This window comes from Pectinophora gossypiella, chromosome 8 (assembly GCF_024362695.1).
Source record: "Pectinophora gossypiella chromosome 8, ilPecGoss1.1, whole genome shotgun sequence".
NCBI lineage: Eukaryota > Metazoa > Arthropoda > Insecta > Lepidoptera > Gelechiidae > Pectinophora > Pectinophora gossypiella.
In genome coordinates this window covers 9724668-9742891 of record NC_065411.1, presented here as the reverse complement: position 1 = coordinate 9742891, position 18224 = coordinate 9724668, and the positions used below count along the sequence as shown (strand labels likewise).

The following is an 18224-nucleotide window of genomic DNA, read 5'->3' as shown; positions in this document are numbered from 1 at the left end:
TTTTACTCGCACTTTTTAAATGCAATATAAAATTCCATTTAAAAAGTGCATGAAGCTTATTTTACGCTAGCATATTAAATGCTCATGCTCTTCAAAGTCCCTATTTCCAACTCTAAACATAAACTATGTGAGAGCTAAACTGTGTCCATTTGACAGCTAGATATGGCCACTGAAATACATTACACGTTTGGGGCCCTGAGGTGCCTTAGTTGTAAAATAACCAATTTGCTGCTTCAAGTTAAAAGTTCGGATCCTAGTAATAAAAAAAAATAGCTTCTGGAGTATGTCAAAGTGTACGTGTGTGTCTGTTTACGGAGGTATGTGACCTAACCTGTATTAGACTGGTTTTCCGTTCGCGGGTTGGTAGGTCAGACAGGCAGTCGCTTCTAAAAAAACCATGTGTTAATATATATATATAGTAGTTATATATATATATATATATATATATATATATATATAGTTTAGTATTAATATAGTTTGTTTGTTTTCATTTACGGTGAATGCTGTGTACGCATATAATTGGCAAGCATATATACCAAGTCTTTCTTTCTATTTATAATGCTGTCTGTAAAAGTTTAATATGTATTGCTGTATGTGTACCTAAATAAATAAATAAAAATAATAAAATAAATAAAACCAGACCTGTTAAATATTCAGGTTAGATAAACGAACGCTGTGAAAAACGGGGTGTTAGGGAGATGATGATGAGTATGTCAAACTGTCTCCAATAACCTATTGTTTACGAAACAATCGTGTATGGGTTGTGGGATCAATGGCCGATCTCATCAACCTGGTGTCAACTGTCACCAAATGCCCCTGACATGGCTCATATTACGACAACATATTTAATTCAGTAAATAGGAGCCAGATCCGACTGCTTAACGTGCTCTCCATAGTACGGATCATCGCATTACTATCGGACAATCGCGATCAACCTGCAAAACCTAACCTTACCAAACTAGCGATCACAAAGTGATTTGTATGATACGTCCCCAAAGGGTTTCGAACCCGAGACTTCGGGATCGTGAGCCCCGCGCTCAACCTCTGGACTATACAGTCACAATAGCTTGGTGTATAACTCGACTTTCTCTCTTCTATCGTGTGGGTTGTGAGGTGGAGTACGAACCTCATCAACCCTGAACTCGTCCTAATTCGGCACGTTAAGCTGCTGGCACTGTCTACTAATGATTTAGGTAAGTATCCCTGACACCAAGGTTGTTGGTGAGACCAGTTATTGACCTTGGAACCTAGACAACAGAAGCTGATTATGTTGATGAAGTTGGATCAGAAATAAAAAAACAACCCAATCTTGACCCAATTCGTCTATCTTTAAGTTTAACTGTTTGTCTATAAAAATCTTCGATGTTTGGACATTTCAGGTAGGTAGAAAGCGCATTGTATATGACACTCCAGTAGAGCACTGAAAAACCCGACACATTATTCTTAGTTAGTGCAGTTATTACGGACTCCTGCAGACCATTACCAGTGTTGCAGAGTATTGCATTCTGTGAACACGAGTGCAAGAGTTACGATACTGCCAACTGTTTATACTGTATCTCTATTGGCTGTTATTGGAACTGAAATTGCTTCGACCGATACAAAATGGTGGGAGGCGCGACAAGCAATTCAGGTTCTATGGAGAAGTGTTTCTCTGTAGATTGCAGACGATTTCAATGTATTCGATAATTTGTCGCTTTCGCTTTTGTAGAGTCAAATACGGAATAAATTATCCCTGCATTATTTCAATGTCTTCAGCTGAGTAAAATGGACTAACATTATTATTATACATCAATTTTTAAGAGACATACTTCATTTTTCAAAATCTTCACAAGAGGGTTTTATTTTGCGTACTCACTAAGATGTTTCCTTTTTATAAAGCCAACCATCCATATACATATAACATACTGCAAATTGAGCCTTAACTACGTTCCATAGATTACAATCTACGTTGCAAGGAGCTTTTATAAGTATGTCATTATATTTGGGTTTCTTTTAAATCTAAACTCAAACAAATTGAACAGAGGTGTGCTTAAAAGTCTACGCCTACGCGCCTGCAGGTCGCAAATTGATTCAGATACAAACAGATTTCATTTGGTTAGAGATAAAAGACTCACGTTGTTCCCTTTGCATGCATATAAACAACACGATATAAATCACAGGTACCTTAACCATTTAAGAATTTTGATTATTATGTAAATGTTATAAGATGATATGTGTCCGAGGCAGTAGGCAGAGGTATATAATATATTATTATTTAATATACACCCTGTCCTCGCCAGCGATGTTTAAGCGGAAGGAAAAAATATAATATCTTAGACAAATAAATCTAAAAAAAGATGTTACTTGATTTCTTTGATTTATACACTGTCTACCCAAGCTGAAATAATGGTTCTAAGTTTATGTATGTATGTGTAATAATGGAAGTCATAACGAGACAAAAACATACACACATAAACGCTTACAAAACGGAACAACGATATAGGTATACGCAAGGGGTGGTGCTAGTTAACATACATCGGCGACAAGAAATCGAACAGAAGATTAATGCCAGCTTCCCACTTCGGAAAGCGTTTGAATGGTTATCGTCTTACTGACGAGTAGACTCCTTAAAATAATTCAATAGTTTTTTGCAACTTATGTCAAGAATGAAACTAGTTTTAGAGCAATGCGTACGGGCTGTCTTTACTTATATCCCGGAGCGAAGACTGCTGCACCGACACGTTCGTATGCTAATGCAAAAACCACGTAAAGGTTTGGCCGACTTGCCGTTTAATCGGCCCGAGATAGCCGAGTAGTAGGCCTCCGGCTTTCCCGACTAGTCAGCGTCTAGTCAGTATATACAGTTATGAGCAATATCATGTACCCACTTTAGAACCCAGTCGCACTATCATATTTGATATTTAATGAGACTTGCGGTTTAATTTGTCAAAAAAGTTAATGTGACATGGTTTCAAAGTACCGTACATTTCCAATACTACTGCAACTGATCGTTTCTTATCGTCTGATGTGTTATCTTTCCCTTGAACTATCACATGGAAAAAATGCACGCTATAACTACCTGTAGCATAACTATTGTTGATTCATATTTTAATTTTGTGTGTTTTTATGGATATTACCAGAATTACATGGAATGTATCAAATTAATTCCATTGTCATCAGTTAATGAACAAATTGATTGATTGTGGCATAAGCTGATTAATTTTATTGATTGTTGATATTCCACAAGTGTAACTGGATTGTGGCAGCTCATGTAATATTTTCGCTAAGTAAGGTCTCTAGTATTTTGTCAGTCTATGGTTAAGCTTGAACGTGAGGGGAGCGTATAACGCAGAAAAATACCTGTGCAATACGGATATGCTACTAAATCGATGAAGTGCTTAGTAAGAACCGAATGAAATGAAGTTTATTGAAACAGTCTTTAAAGTTTCAATGTTTACGATGTGAAAATATATACCCGTGTCCATTCGACTATTTTTTTCAAATCCTTTTAAACTATCATTTTACACGACACAAAATTGTTTATTTCACAATCACGTAAAAAAGATCAGTACTTATACAAGTAGGACAGAACACGTACAATAGGCGAACTTATTGCTTAATTTCTTCCAAGCAACCTACACTTACACTTATATTTCCACCCAACCCAACCTGCCGAGTAGGTTAATAGACTAGTCAAATCAGTTACTTTTTACTAAATGTCAAAAGACGAAATTAGTATGGAATTTGTATTAAAAAGCACACTGTGACGTCATAGGAAAACGTGATAAAATGTCGGACTTATTATTACGTTTTCTTGATTAAAACTCATAAATAAATTAAATTTGAAAACATAAATACTTTTCGTTAGTTTTAGATCTTTCTGAATTTAGTTCTTAATCAGAATTTGATAATTTATCTTGAACCTGGTATATGACCCATTTGTAGTTATTATTTACTTACATTTTCCGACAATATGATAACTTTATACTTTTTAACCTATAGTGTCGAACAGCCCCTCGCATTACTACATGTAATTCCATGTAGTAGGTAGATCTTGGGTCCACGAAAGCCCCTTATTTTCACAAGAGACATAAACGTCGTAGGCTCCATATCAATCTGGCGATAAATGTAGTCACAATCTCAAGAAACGAGCGAGGTTACCCTCCCCTGTAACTAAAGCACTATTCTATATTCCCTCGCGCTATTCGTAATTCCCGGGCACGTGACACTCCCCAATCGACTACAATTTCCGTTGCATTCCACCCCCCGTTCACTGGCGACATTCCCCAATATGAAATTGTGAGGAATTAGGAATAAACGCCCGACGCTATTCGTATTTTCGGAATCAGAATATGATGTATGTTAAAATATTATGTTGTCTTTACAGAGTAATGTGAAATGGGTATTATACCTACTTAGTTTTGTTTGAAGTGACTTATTTTAGGTTTCCCAGCACTCATGAGTTCACGCCGGTTTACGCAGTAAGTATGGACAATGGTCAAATAACGTATTTACGTCGAAAGAAATAAAAGATAAACAGCCTATATATAACATGCGTCACTGCACTGCGAAGCATACTCCACTACGCTGCTCCACTGCGGGTTGGTGGAGCTGTTTTTACGGATAATTGCCGGAGCCAACGGCTCAACGTGCCCTGCGTAACACAGAATCGATTTACTTTGCCGGAAATTCTGGAAAAAAAAATAAAAGAAATAAATTACTTAATAATATTTCAAATCAAGATAAATATTCTGTCATTAAAAAATCTCGTTAAATATTTAATAAAGAAACGCGCTCTCTCAAATAATATTAAAGTACAAGAAATTAAGATCAAACGAAATGTGTCAAACAGAAAAAAAGTAATTATGTTGCTTATTACACACAAGTACTTACACTTTATTAAAAACAATTCATCTTTTCACGGAACGTTTTCTTTCTTTAGGTATACTTCTTTTTTTTGCTTGACTATGCAATTTCAATAAATTATAGTTATGTAGATATAGATTTATAGAACCTACCACCTATACCATTGGTCTCACAGAAAGCTCAGGCAAAAGTGGGTACTCAGTTCATCTTGAGATGGATGTACCCACGGAGATGTAGTTACCCCTGATTACCGCCAATTGGATTATAGTCGTGAGCTTTCATTGTTATGTACCTACCGAGAATAAAAATGTTTGCATTTTTTGGCGTAGAAAAGAAAAGCGGTGGAAAGTTATGTTTTTATTTAAAATCACAAATATTATGTTTGTGACTGAAGTACAGAACAAACAAAAACACAATAATCATTCACACAAGTGTAAAATTGAACATATTATTATTTAATTATATTATCATATTTTAAAAAGTCACTTTTTTTAATTACTTATCGAAAAATATAGACTATCTCCTTAAACCCCACATAGGTTTCTTTGTTTGATCTAGGGGGGTTAAAAAGGCCACATTGAAGCAATTCACTATAAAAGCAATATTGCTATTTGACATAATGTTTGCATTGCGCACTTACTTTTTCATGACCAAATGTCAAATTACAAGATTGCATTTATAGATGAATTGCTTCGATGTGGCATTTTAACCCCCCCAGTAAGCAATCAATCATTTTAACTTACATATATTATAAAAGACAGGTAAGTATTATATACAGGATGTTAGTGACATCGTAACGAAAACTTTGAGGGATGATTCAGGCCATGATTCTGAGTTGATATCAAGTGAAATTTTCCGTCGCAAAAGTATGGAACGGAAAATAATAAGCTCTAAAATTTTCATGACTTCTCCGACAGGAAATTCCACTTGATATCGACTCAGAATCATGGTCTGAATCATCCCCTTCAGTATTCGTTACAGTCTCACTAACACCCATATCTACTTGTATGGCTACTGCACGACAGAAAATTCCACTTGATATTAACTCAGAATCATGGTCTGAATCATCCCTCTGAGTATTCGTTACGATGTCACTAACACCCTGTATGTATTTTATGCATCTCGCACCCACATCGGCTTATAAACACAATTACTTACAGTGTTATTACAAAACTAAGACTAACAGATTCGACCTGTGAAATCTTCAGGTTAGGTAAGCGGACCCTGTGAAAAACGGGTTAATGCTAGGTAGATGATGGTTCTAATTCCTTCAGACGCCATCTTATTTTATTATAAGTTAACCTGTCATTTTCTTATTCGCTAAAAAAGAAAGGGACGGGTACAAAACACACACGGGACAGGCGTAAAATTTATGGAACACGTCAATTTTAAGCAGAAATCTAAAACAACCGTCTAATAATTTTACATCGGCCATTAACCCGACAGAGTTATGTAGACAGCGCGTCAAGCGGATTGCATACCAGCGAGATGCCTATTTTATTCGCCCGGGTTATTCATGCGTTTTAAAATTAACTTGTTGATAATCATCCGTCCCTTTCCTTTTCAGCGGATAAGAAAATGACGGGGATAACTTCAAAATAAAATTAGGAGGTGTCTGCAGGAATCGGGGCCGATGTACTTAATTTTACGCACTTAGTTTATTATAAAAAATAGGTGTAAAATATAGTAGGTGACATGAAAAATGTCTCGCGGCAGCGGCGCTACTGTCGCTGATTCTGCATAGAATTATTATGACTTGTCAATTAGTTTCAATAAAATCCGTCGACTTCTTTCGTGGCGCGGATTATTATGCTAAACCTAGTTTATCTTTAGTCTTCGTTTTGTAATAACACTGTCTTTGTCTATTATGAGAAATATGATAAGTATGTTAATATTCTAGAACCTATTGTATTTAATTCATTACATAGTTTCTAAGTTCGACCGTCCTTGCGTGCAGAACCAAATTCTCTTGGTAGTTTCTCCTATATAGCGGGATTCAAACTACGATATTTTGATGAAATACCGGTAACATATGAGAGTTCCCACGTCGCTATACCGTACCGAAACTATATTGAGTAGTTGTCAAGCTTCTTCTAACTTTGGAAACGGATAGTTAAGAGTTGGACATTGTTAATGAGTGCGATATCACAATTAATGTAAGACAAACATATATAAGTACATAAACTCACGCCCTTAGTCCCTAGTGGGGTTAGCAGAACCACGAGAAATAAACACTATAATGTAACTTTATTATCAAATATAAACACAATAACGTAGCAACAAGGTATATACAAAAGTAAAAGTAAAAAAATAATATGATTACCTATAATTTTAAGTTCAAAATTAGAACTTAGCATCATCAATTATAATCTTAACAAAACTAACTTTTTCCATTAAGTATGATTCTAGATAGCTGTAATAAGATACATAAAAATTGGATTTGGACAGCTTAATACAACCAATAGTACATTGAACGACACAACCGGATTTACGCCTCTCCGCCAAAAAACGTGACTTTAAAATATTCACGATTCACGAGCCGCGATCGATCGCACCGCTGCCGCCGAGATTTTAAAGCTTTTACGCTCAATTTCTATACAATCTACCTTAATCTACATAATTACTACATCACTGGAACTCGTTCACTTGGAATTCATAACTCTTTTTAAAAGAGAATAAGCAAGCCGATTTCAATAAAAAGTTTTATTCAAAAATATAAAACGCGCACTTCAGTACCTTAGCCACTCTTGGTGGAGCGGCCTAGAGTCTAGACTCGCTAATTGATTGAAATAACACTCGTTTAGAGAGCAAAACTTGCACAACTAGCAAAAACCGACAACAATGGCACTGTAAATTGTAAAAGTGATAACGAGCGCGAAATTACAGAGTTACTTTATAAAGCGAGTTCCAAGGCTGCGACCCGGCTATCTAGGCAGTAGGTAACTTATAGAATATTAGCCGGTCGGAAGTTCACTCCTAGTTAGCATATAGAATGGCTTCGCCGCCGTGTTATTCCACCGCGACCGTGTTATTTTGCTGCTGTGGGGTTATTTTGTGGGGCCGATGTTATTTTTCCACGGCGCAAACATTAAAATGCAAATAACCGGCATGTGCAACTAGCAAACGCTTGTTGTTTAGATGCACTTTGTACCGCACTTTCGACCTCCTAACTGCGTTTCGCTGGCTCTCAGAGCAACTTCGCTGTTTCAGACTATAATTTCCACTAGTTTAAAACGATCTTTATGCTTCCCAGTTCTTTTCAGGAGTTTAAATATAAAGACGCTCTAAAAGGAGTGCTGTTTTTTTCTTATTCGTTACGTCTTTGGATACAATTCTTAAAACATTTCTTACTTATATTTATTACTTTTGCTGCCTCGGCCCACAGAGGCCGGCTCGTCCTTTTCCAAAAGTTCTTCATCGATCAGTAAATCGAAATTTCCTAAAGCCTCTGCAGTTGGCAACTTATTCCACCGTACATCTGGAACTCCGTCGGGAGGCAAAACTACGGATAATATATTATCTATTAGTTTGTACTTGAGTATTCTATCGTTGACCGTAGTAGATGTTAGAGATGGTGACGCGTTCACTTCGACCAGCCAAGGTTTTAGTTGGTTGTCAATTATAATATCGTAACCGTAACATTCAAAGCAATGCCTGTCGTTCGCCATCACTGAAGCCACTGCTTTCAGGGAATGCACTATAAGCCATTGCATTGCTGCGAACAACTTTTCCGTAACTGCTCTTCCTTTTGTACCATCTAAATACAACCGCAAATTCTCCACACTCATTTTCCCGCCGTGTATATTGTTATAATCACCTCCGTGTTTCTGGACGCTTACGTTCGTCAAATGTACATACATATTGTCTAATTCCGTAACACTCGTATCGTATTTCACTGTACAAAACCTACAAAATCCAAGCTGAAACAGATAAGCTTTCAAGGGGCGAAACGAAGTGACTAATACGTATAGTCGCAAGTCGAATTTTTTGCCTCCTATTAAAAGAGGATTATCTATGTACCGGGAAATGACGTAGCTTTCCTTGCTCAGTTGCGGGTGAAACGGCGTTTTCGCTTCTCTAGACCATTTCTTCAGCTTCGACAGTTTGTTTATGAGAAAAATTCCAGTGCCTTGAGATTTTCCGCAAGGTTTCATGATCCAAGTGCTCTGGGGTGACTTGCGGTACTCCTCGACAAACATGTTGTAGTCGGCGGGAAGAACAAAAGTAACCGGAACAAAATCCAAGTGTACGTACCGTGTGACCACTTGGCCTCCAGATAATATAACTTCAGCTTTCTCTGCTAGTAAACTACCTTCCCGCTCCATCTCTTTCCGGTACCTTTTGATGTTCTTCACGAGTAAATCCTTTCGGGACAATTCGTAATGATTCGGGAAGTGGTTTATCATTTGGTTGTCGTTCATTCGATACCCGCTTTCAACACTGAATAGGTTTCGGCAAGTCTGCGTGGAAGCCCAGTAGAAGTTCCACTCATCGTCTGGTCCCACTTGGTTCCAGCCGCGGCGTTCGAAGTTACTCATCAACACTGACTTCTCCAGATCTGTGCAAAAATTAACTCGGCACCTCTCATTGGTCGGTACCGCGACCCTCCCGTACATGCTAGTGGCTATTTTCTTCGCTTCCGTATTCATTGTTGCGAAATAATTTCAGTCGAAAGTTCGCCTTATTGACCAAATATTTGCCAGTAAACAGGCATACCGTTGTCATGCCGCTCTGCAAACATCGGCCGCTATTGGACGATTTCCAATCCGGTCGTTTCACTATGACTACGTGTAAACAGAGCTCGTATTGATTTTTACCTTGTTTTAGCGGAGCAACGAATTTTAACTCCGCGATTCCTGCCTAAAAACGTCATATAAATTCGTAATAAAAACAGTACCTAGCTAAAACTTTTAGTAGATAATTTTCTTGTAGCGAAAATGAAAGTACTAACTAGATAACATTCTGAAAGGACAATACAAAAGATTCAAAGTGGCTTAATTTAGGCGTAAATGAGATTTTAAATTGGAGTACCGTAGGCCTCATAAACATTTCCTCACTATAAAGCTTTACTTCACAGTACCCTACAAGATAAGCGAATGCATTACAAGGGTCACTTTCTATTAAACGCTAGACTAGCGTCCTTTATAACTTAACATAAGACTATCTACCGATACATCTGCGCTTTCACGGAAAACCATTCTTTTATACGAAAATGTTTACACAGCCGAATGATATGCAACAAGAGTGTTTGCCAAATGAGGAAACGCTACATGGCATGCAATAAAACACTCATTCCTTTACCGTATGTATCGCACACGACATAATTTAATAAATGTTTATTCGTCTACTTCCCAGGGGATGGACGGAAGAGCGAGTCATGCGAAATTTTTCATTTTTAACGCTCGTATTCATTTGCATATGTAATACGCCATGAATCCGCGGACAAATATAATTTTATAGCTTATATACGGTTTATTACATCTGTATTTGAATGTGTAAATATTGTCTTACGTTGGCATATTCATCTATATCTTCGTCTCATTGATGTGATAAAAACTGGGCACCCTCAGGCCTGTTGTTTTAAATGTTGTACAGGGTGAGAGCCTTCAGCGCTCCCCATTTGTCCGGCCAAGTAGTTATTGCCATCTGCGGCAAATCTACAATAACTAACATAAAAAAAATGATGTGATAATAAACAAAACCGCGATGTGAATTTAATAAACTATAAATACAGAAATTATTAATATGAGCTTTTCAAAACAGGCTTAGGTGTAAGTATAAATATAAATATACAAATTGAATTGTCAGAATTTATTTTATTTTAGTTGTCATTTCACTTGGGAACAGTTAGAAATTTGATATATTTTTGAACTTATAACACCCAAGCCTGTTTTGAAATTCATATTATATAATTTCTTGCGTTTTAAAAGTATTCATAAAATTATTACGATTATTGACAAACATAGTAAGAAACAAGTAATATGTAACACTACACGCATAAACCCTAATTAAATCTCAATATACCGTACTACAGGTTGCCTTCTAATAAACATTTCGCAACAGCTAATAAGGGCAGGCAGATAAGTAGAAACAACTCAATTATACTGCCCCTAATAAAACCGACCGACCACCTGTGTCATTAGCCGAGTAATAACAAACGGTATTATACGTAGTTTTCTCATCTCAACGGTTGTAAAGGGCTTCCCTGAGGTATATGTCTGACAGCCCGAGAATTGGTTGTGTTAAAGAAATACAGTTTTAGTGAAAATGTAATCATCTAATATTTCAAATTCAAATTCAATTCAAATTCATAAAAATATTTTTTCAGTAGGTAACATACGTAGTTACATTTTGAATCGTCAATTTTTACATAACGAACGTCTCATCCGCCTAAAACTACTGCAGCTTCTCACAACCTGTATAGCCGGGGAAAAGAAGCTGCAAGAAAAACCTCGATACAGGGCCCTAGACGTTCTTTAATAAAATAAATAAACATAAAATATTGTTATAAAATTGACTAATTTAGCTGTCCAATATCAGTTCTCAGATAGTTAATCCCATGCATTCATATCTTCTACATAATCACTAACTTTATAATAACCATTTTTGTAAAGTTTCTGTTTACCTACTGTCTTAAACAGTTGAAAGGCAAATTCTGAATGTCAATGGGAATCTTATTTTAAAAACGTATGCATTGCCCCTTAAAAGATTTAGTGATCTTATGTAATCGACTGACTTATAAAGTAAGTTTAGTTTTATTTCACTTACATGATTGAGGACCGTATTTGTATTATTAATTCGCAAAGCTGCTGATGCATATATTAATAGGTTTTAGACGAGATTTTCAGTTTCCCAGACGTTTTCTCGAAACGCGCGGTGCCATGACTGAACTTTTCATTTAAAATCCTTTGGGAAAAAGAGTTGTCGTAGGAGAACGGTTGCAGATTCGTTTTTGACCGACATTCTGAGTTGGTTTCCTAACAGCTGATAATGTTGACAGGTGAAAATACATTAAACTTAATATTTTAAAAACAAACTTAAGTACGTACTTTTTACTAACTCATTTCAAATTGAGGCAAGAGCCCTCACTCTGTATTTGTTCGACCATGTAATTAATGTGTACAACAAAAAGAGAGATGTCCTAAACGAATGCTTTATTAACTGCACATAGTGAGAAATTCAGTTCAAGTTATTCTGTTTGATAAAATAGAATACGTTAGGTAGGAGGCGGTGAGCATACGTTAGGTATCAGTGGATCACTTTACAAGTCTATGTGACCTATCAGCTTTCTGTTGGTCTAACAGAGAGCTCGGTAAACAGTGGGTACTTAGTTCATCTTGTGATGAATGTACTTCTGACTACCATAATTGGAATACAGTCGTGAGTTTATACAGTGTTAGTGACATCGTAACGAATACTGAAGGGGATGGTTCAGACCATGATTCTGAGTTAATATCAAGTGGAATTTTCCGTCGCAAAATTCATGATTTTTTTAAAAGTATTTTTAAATTATTTTTCAATTTTATACTTTTAAGTATTTTTATATTATTTTCAATTATATATTAACTCAGAATAATAACCTGATTCATTTCTCTCAGTGTTCGTTACGATGTCACTTACACCCCATACAAGTATATTATACAGATAGCCATACAATTAAGTATGGGTGTTATTGACAACGTAACAAATACTGAAGGGGATGGTTCAGATGATGATTCTGACTTGATATCAAGTGGAATTTCCTGTCGGAAAATTCATGAAAATTTTGTGCTTAAAATTATTTTCAATTTCATACTTTCATGATATCAACTCAGAATAATAAGCTGAATCATCCCTCAAAGTTTTCGTTACGATGTCACTAACACCCTGTATTATGTCATTCATATTATTGAAGAGATTGCTAATATTATTGATGATATTCAACACGTATATTATTATACTGTTCTCTTTACATAATTTTAACATGGTGATTTAAACTTTCTTTACCCGACATTTTCAACATAAATTGTAAACCCTCTCTTTACTCGTAATGCCGAGTCAACATTTTCGCCGGCTATGTAAATTACGGAAAGTTTTCTCTACTAAAAGCTAGTGCAGTCTTTTATAATACCCTTTTAAGAACACTAATGTTTCATCCGTATTCTACAGACCGCTTCACATAGCGACTGCCACATGAAGTAAAAGCCAAATTAATTTTACAGCTAATTTCGTTTCGCACGCGCTCAAGCCAATTTAGCTTCAGACGACCCTATGTCGAGGATATAAATACATACATGTGGGTTAGTGAGCAAAACTGTGTTTTTCTAACAAACAACATAAGCTCACGACTATATCCCAATTGGGGTAGTCAGAGGTACATCCATCGCAAGATGTGTTAAGTACCCACACCTCACCGAGCTTTCTGTTAGATCAACAGAATAGGTGGTGAGCCGTATCGCCGTCTATAATGGTCAAGCCAATTTTGTTAGTGAAAACTGCACCTAAGATTAATTAATACGAGTATTATTAGTACAAGTCTAGTACCAGGGTTCGAACTGGCGCTCCCCGTCTGAGAAGCAAACCCGTGAACCATAGGACTACAGTGACTTACATTTTATCAAACATTTCTTCTTTTTGTCTATACGGATGCTTAGTTAAAGTCAAGCCTAAGAGGAGCTCGGTGGCGCAGTGGTAAACGCGCTCGGTCTGCGATTGTTGAAGTTAAGCAACTTTCGCAAAGGCCGGTCATAGGATGGGTGACCACAAAACAAAAAGTTTTCATCTCGAGCTCCTCCGTGCTTCGGAAGGCACGTTAAGCCGTTGGTCCCAGCTGCATTAGCAGTCGTTAATAACCATCAATCCGCACTGGGCCCGCGTGATGGTTTACGGCCCGATCTCCCTATCCATCCATAGGAAAGGCCCGTGCCCCAGCAGTGGGGACGTTAATGGGCTGATGATGATGAAGATTAATTAATACGAGTAACTTGTTGGTGCAAGTCTAGTAACAGGGTTCGAACCGGCGCTCCCCGTCTGAGAAGCAAGCCCGTGAACCACAGGACTACAGTGACTTACATTTTATCAAACATTTCTTCTTTTGTCTATACGGACGCTTAGTTAAAGACAAGCCTAAGAGGAGCTCGGTGGCGCAGTGGTAAACGCGCTCGGTCTGCGATTGTTGAAGTTAAGCAACTTTCGCAAAGGCCGGTCATAGGATGGGTGAATGTGCTTCCTCCGTGCTTCGGAAGGCACGTTAAGCCGTTGGTCCTAGCTGCATTAGCAGTCGTTAATAACCATCAATTATTTAACAAAAGTAGGTAAGTAAGTATACCAATTGCTTCATGTCTGTTACACTCTAAGCATTTCGAATTTTATTACCCATGCTTAATAACGTAACTTTCTTACTAACAATATATGTTTTACCGGCTACCGGGTTTTTAATGAGAAAATTAAATAGAAAAAAATCTGACTCGGACGGGATTTAAACCCGCAGCTCTTGTCAAGCCGGGACGAGCATGTTATCCATTTCACCACAGGGTCCTCCTCCTGTCCACGCGAAATTCTTTCAATCGATATATCTCTACTAAGCCAACTTATTTAGGATATTGAGTATTAATATTAACTTAGACCGATAAGTCTACAGTTACATGTGGATTTCCATCCCGTCCGAGTCAGAAGCTCGGGTGAGTGCTATAAAACAAAAATCACGTTTTACCTTACTACTTTCCTTTTCACTCCCTTCAACGACATTGGAGTAACTATTCAAAACTATAGAATATCTAAATTCGTTCGGCGCTACTATAATATACACACAAACATAAAGTATAACAAGCATCGAACTGGTCAGGCCAACTCAACAAAGCCCAATCTATACTTATAATAAATCTGTAGAGAGGTCAATTCTGTACATTAAATATTTTTTCAAAATAACTATCAGGGGGTGATAAGTGGTCGATACTGATGCCAAAAATGCAATCAGTAAAATTTTTGTCTGTCTGTCTGTCTGTCTGTCTTTCTGTCTGTCTGTCTGTCTGTCTGTCTGTATGTTCCTTATAGAAACAAAAACTACTGGACGGATTTTAATGAAACTTTGTACAATTATTCTTCACACTCCTGGACAGGTTATAGTATACTTTTCATCACGCTACAATCAATAGGAGCAGAGTAGTGAAGGGAAATTCTTTTGTATGAAAAATCTAAACCACTAAAGTTAGACGTTTGAAATTTGGCATGCAGATACCTTAAGTACCGTAGAGGTGCACTAAGAAAGGAATTCCCGAAATTCCCACGAGAACGGGAATTAGCGGGAAAATCCTTTTGTATGAAAAATCTAAACCACTCAAGTTAGACGTTTGAAATTTGTCATGCAGGTACCTTAGGTACCGTAGAGGTGTATTAAGAAAGGAATTCCCGAAATTCTCACGGGAACGGGAATTAACGGGAAAATCCTTTTGTATGAAAAATCTAAACCACTCAAGTTAGACGTTTGAAATTTGGCATGCAGATACCTTAGATACCGTAGAGGTGTACTAAGAAAGGAATTTTCGAAATTCCCACGGGAACGGGAATTAGCGGGAAAATCCTTTGGTATGAAAAATCTAAACCACTCAAGTTAGACGTTTGAAATTTGGCATGCAGGTACCATAGGAACCGTAGAGGTGCACTAAGAAAGGAATTCCCAAAATTCTCACGGGAACGGGAATTAGCGGGAAAATCCTTTTGTATGAAAAATCTAAACCACTCAAGTTAGTCGTTTGAAATTTGGCATGCAGATACCTTAAGTACCGTAGAGGTGCACTAAGAAAGGAATTCCCGAAATTCCCACGAGAACGGGAATTAGCGGGAAAATCCTTTTGTATGAAAAATCTAAACCACTCAAGTTAGACGTTTGAAATTTGTCATGCAGGTACCTTAGGTACCGTAGAGGTGTATTAAGAAAGGAATTCCCGAAATTCTCACGGGATCGGGAATTAACGGGAAAATCCTTTTGTATGAAAAATCTAAACCATTCAAGTTAGATGTTTGAAATTTGGCTCGCAGGTACCTTAGATACCGTAGAGGTGCACTAAGAAAGGAATTCCCGAAATTCCCACGGGAACGGGAATTAGCGGGAAAATCCTTTTGTATGAAAAATTTAAACCGCTTAAGTTAGACGCTTGAAATTTGGCATGCAGGTACCTTAGTTAACTTAAAGCTTAGTTGCAACAGGATATTGCAAAATTCCCACGGAAACGGGAGTTAGTGGGAAAAAAACATTTGTATGAAAAAATCGAAACTGCGTAAGATAGATGTTTTCAATTAAATTAAATTATTTATTGCATTCCATGTAGTACAATGGGGTGTTACATAGTTAACTTAAAGCTTAGTTGCAACAGGATATTGCAAAATTCCCACGGGAACGGGAGTTAGCGGGAAAAAACATTTGTATGATAAAATCTAAACAGCGTAAGATAGATGTTTTCAATCTAGCATGCATGCTACGAATAAAAGCATGCATGCATACCTTAGTAAATATAAATTTTAGTTATGGCTGTATTTTGAAAAATGGGAATTGGCGGGTAAAAAAAATTGTATGAAAAAATCTAAACTGCATAAGTTAGATGCTTGAAATTTGACATGCATATCGTCACTGGAAAGGCAAAATTACGTAAGCGCCAAAAGGCCATTTCGAGAAAAAGCCGTTTAAAGTTTCATTTTTTCGTTTTTTTATCATAACTTTTTACCCAATTATCCAATTTAGATGATGTCAAGGTAAGGTTACATTGTTTTTTAATTTTCTATGTCCAGCAATACATATTATAACTGTTGGATTGCTATTTTAGGATATAGTGGCGCTTACGTAAAAATGACTTCAGTTTACAGTAAAGCAAATTTACTTAACCGCCATCTGGTTAAAATATTATTTGGAAGCAAAATTACTTACAGCTCTTAAGACAATGCATACGAGAACGACAATATTTCTTTAAATATAATAATACTGTAATGTTAGCGGAGTAAAAGTTACTGTAACGACTTTTACACATCTGCTCTCATTGTGTAAAAATTGCCTAAAAAGTGATCGATTGATTATGTCAGTTCACCAAAAATTCTTTAAAGTAAGTTTTTGTAATATCTTACATGGGTAAAAAGACGTAAGAGACAAATAATTATTCTTAATACCTCCTTAAACTACTTATTACTTCAATTGATTTATAAAAATGGCTATTAAAATACTGAAGTGCCAGAAATAAAGTTTCATAAAATATAAATAATAGCGTACAACCCGTTATCTGTTTGTAAAAGTTTCTTTTTAACACTTTCAAAGACAGAACGTATACGGACGTTCCGATTCCAAGGTGCCATACTACCTATTATGAACCACCAATGACCCATGGTCTCTGTCCGTGAAAGGGTTAAACGGTTTTATTTAGCTAAACCCGTACGGTATATTTGTATCAAAATTAGATATTGCAATTTAAGTACCTTCCTGTTGTCAGATTGATCTGAAATTTGGTACGCACCTTTAATTCCGATGTCAATACAATATAGTAAAATCAATAACATTATAAATCTAAGATGGCAGCCGGTACATAATGGGGGATTACATATTTTTCCAAACCCCCTCAATATGGGTATCAAATGAAATAGCTACACAAGTAGAATACTGTGATTATGTCAAAATTTAAAATCCAAGATGGCCGCCGTTCCAAAATAGCGGACTAGGTACATATTTTTCCACAACCCCCTCAATATGGGTATCAAAGATAGGACTACACTAGCAGAATACTGTCATTATGTCAAAATTTCAAATCCAAGATGGACGATATTACAAAATGACTGAAAGAAGGATGTTGCCCTTAATTTTGTCATTGTCATCCACCGTCCATAATATGCAGGGCAGCACAGTGGATCGCTGGGTGGGGTCGCTCCGCGAAGCCTGTGAAATCCCCAGGAGGCTTCTGAGCTTCTGGAAGGAGATAGGTTGGCTTACGTAGTCAACAATTACACGCATAATGGGCCACCTTAGAGTCTAAATGCGGAAAACAGAGCCCACTAACATAACATAACATATGCAGGGCAGCACAGTCGACCATGCAGTAGTATATTTGGGCTCAAAATTATTTGAATTAGGACAAGCATACGTGGCTCTAAGTCGAGTCAAGTCTCTGGAAGGGTCAAGTCTTTTTAATTCCTCAATAATTCCCCTTATTGTTTTTAAGAGTATTTACCACGAAGTTTAATACACTTTTCCATTCGCTCGAACCAGGTGTTATTTAACATTTATTCCACTCCAAAGTAGAAGTGTTCAAAATGGCTGACTTGAAAGCGTTGGCCGCTTCTTCACCGCACTGGAACCTTTGACCGCGAAGAGTTTCTATTTTAATTTTAGGAAATGTAAAGAAATCATTGGAGCTTAGGTCAGG

At 36.9% G+C, this 18224-nt stretch overlaps 1 protein-coding gene across 1 annotated transcript; it reads right to left on the bottom strand.

The window, feature by feature from the left end:
• Positions 1–8192: 8192 nt before the first annotated feature.
• LOC126368722 (polyglutamylase complex subunit TTLL1-like) lies at positions 8193–9494 on the bottom strand. Its single transcript, XM_050012855.1, has one exon. It carries the CDS (start codon positions 9492–9494, stop codon positions 8193–8195), a length of 1302 nt encoding a protein of 433 aa, XP_049868812.1.
• Positions 9495–18224: the final 8730 nt, after the last annotated feature.

Bases quoted from the DNA above. Each gene is read 5' to 3' on its own strand.
- LOC126368722 (XM_050012855.1), bottom strand. From the start codon at position 9,494: ATGAATACGGAAGCGAAGAAAATAGCCACTAGCATGTACGGGAGGGTC.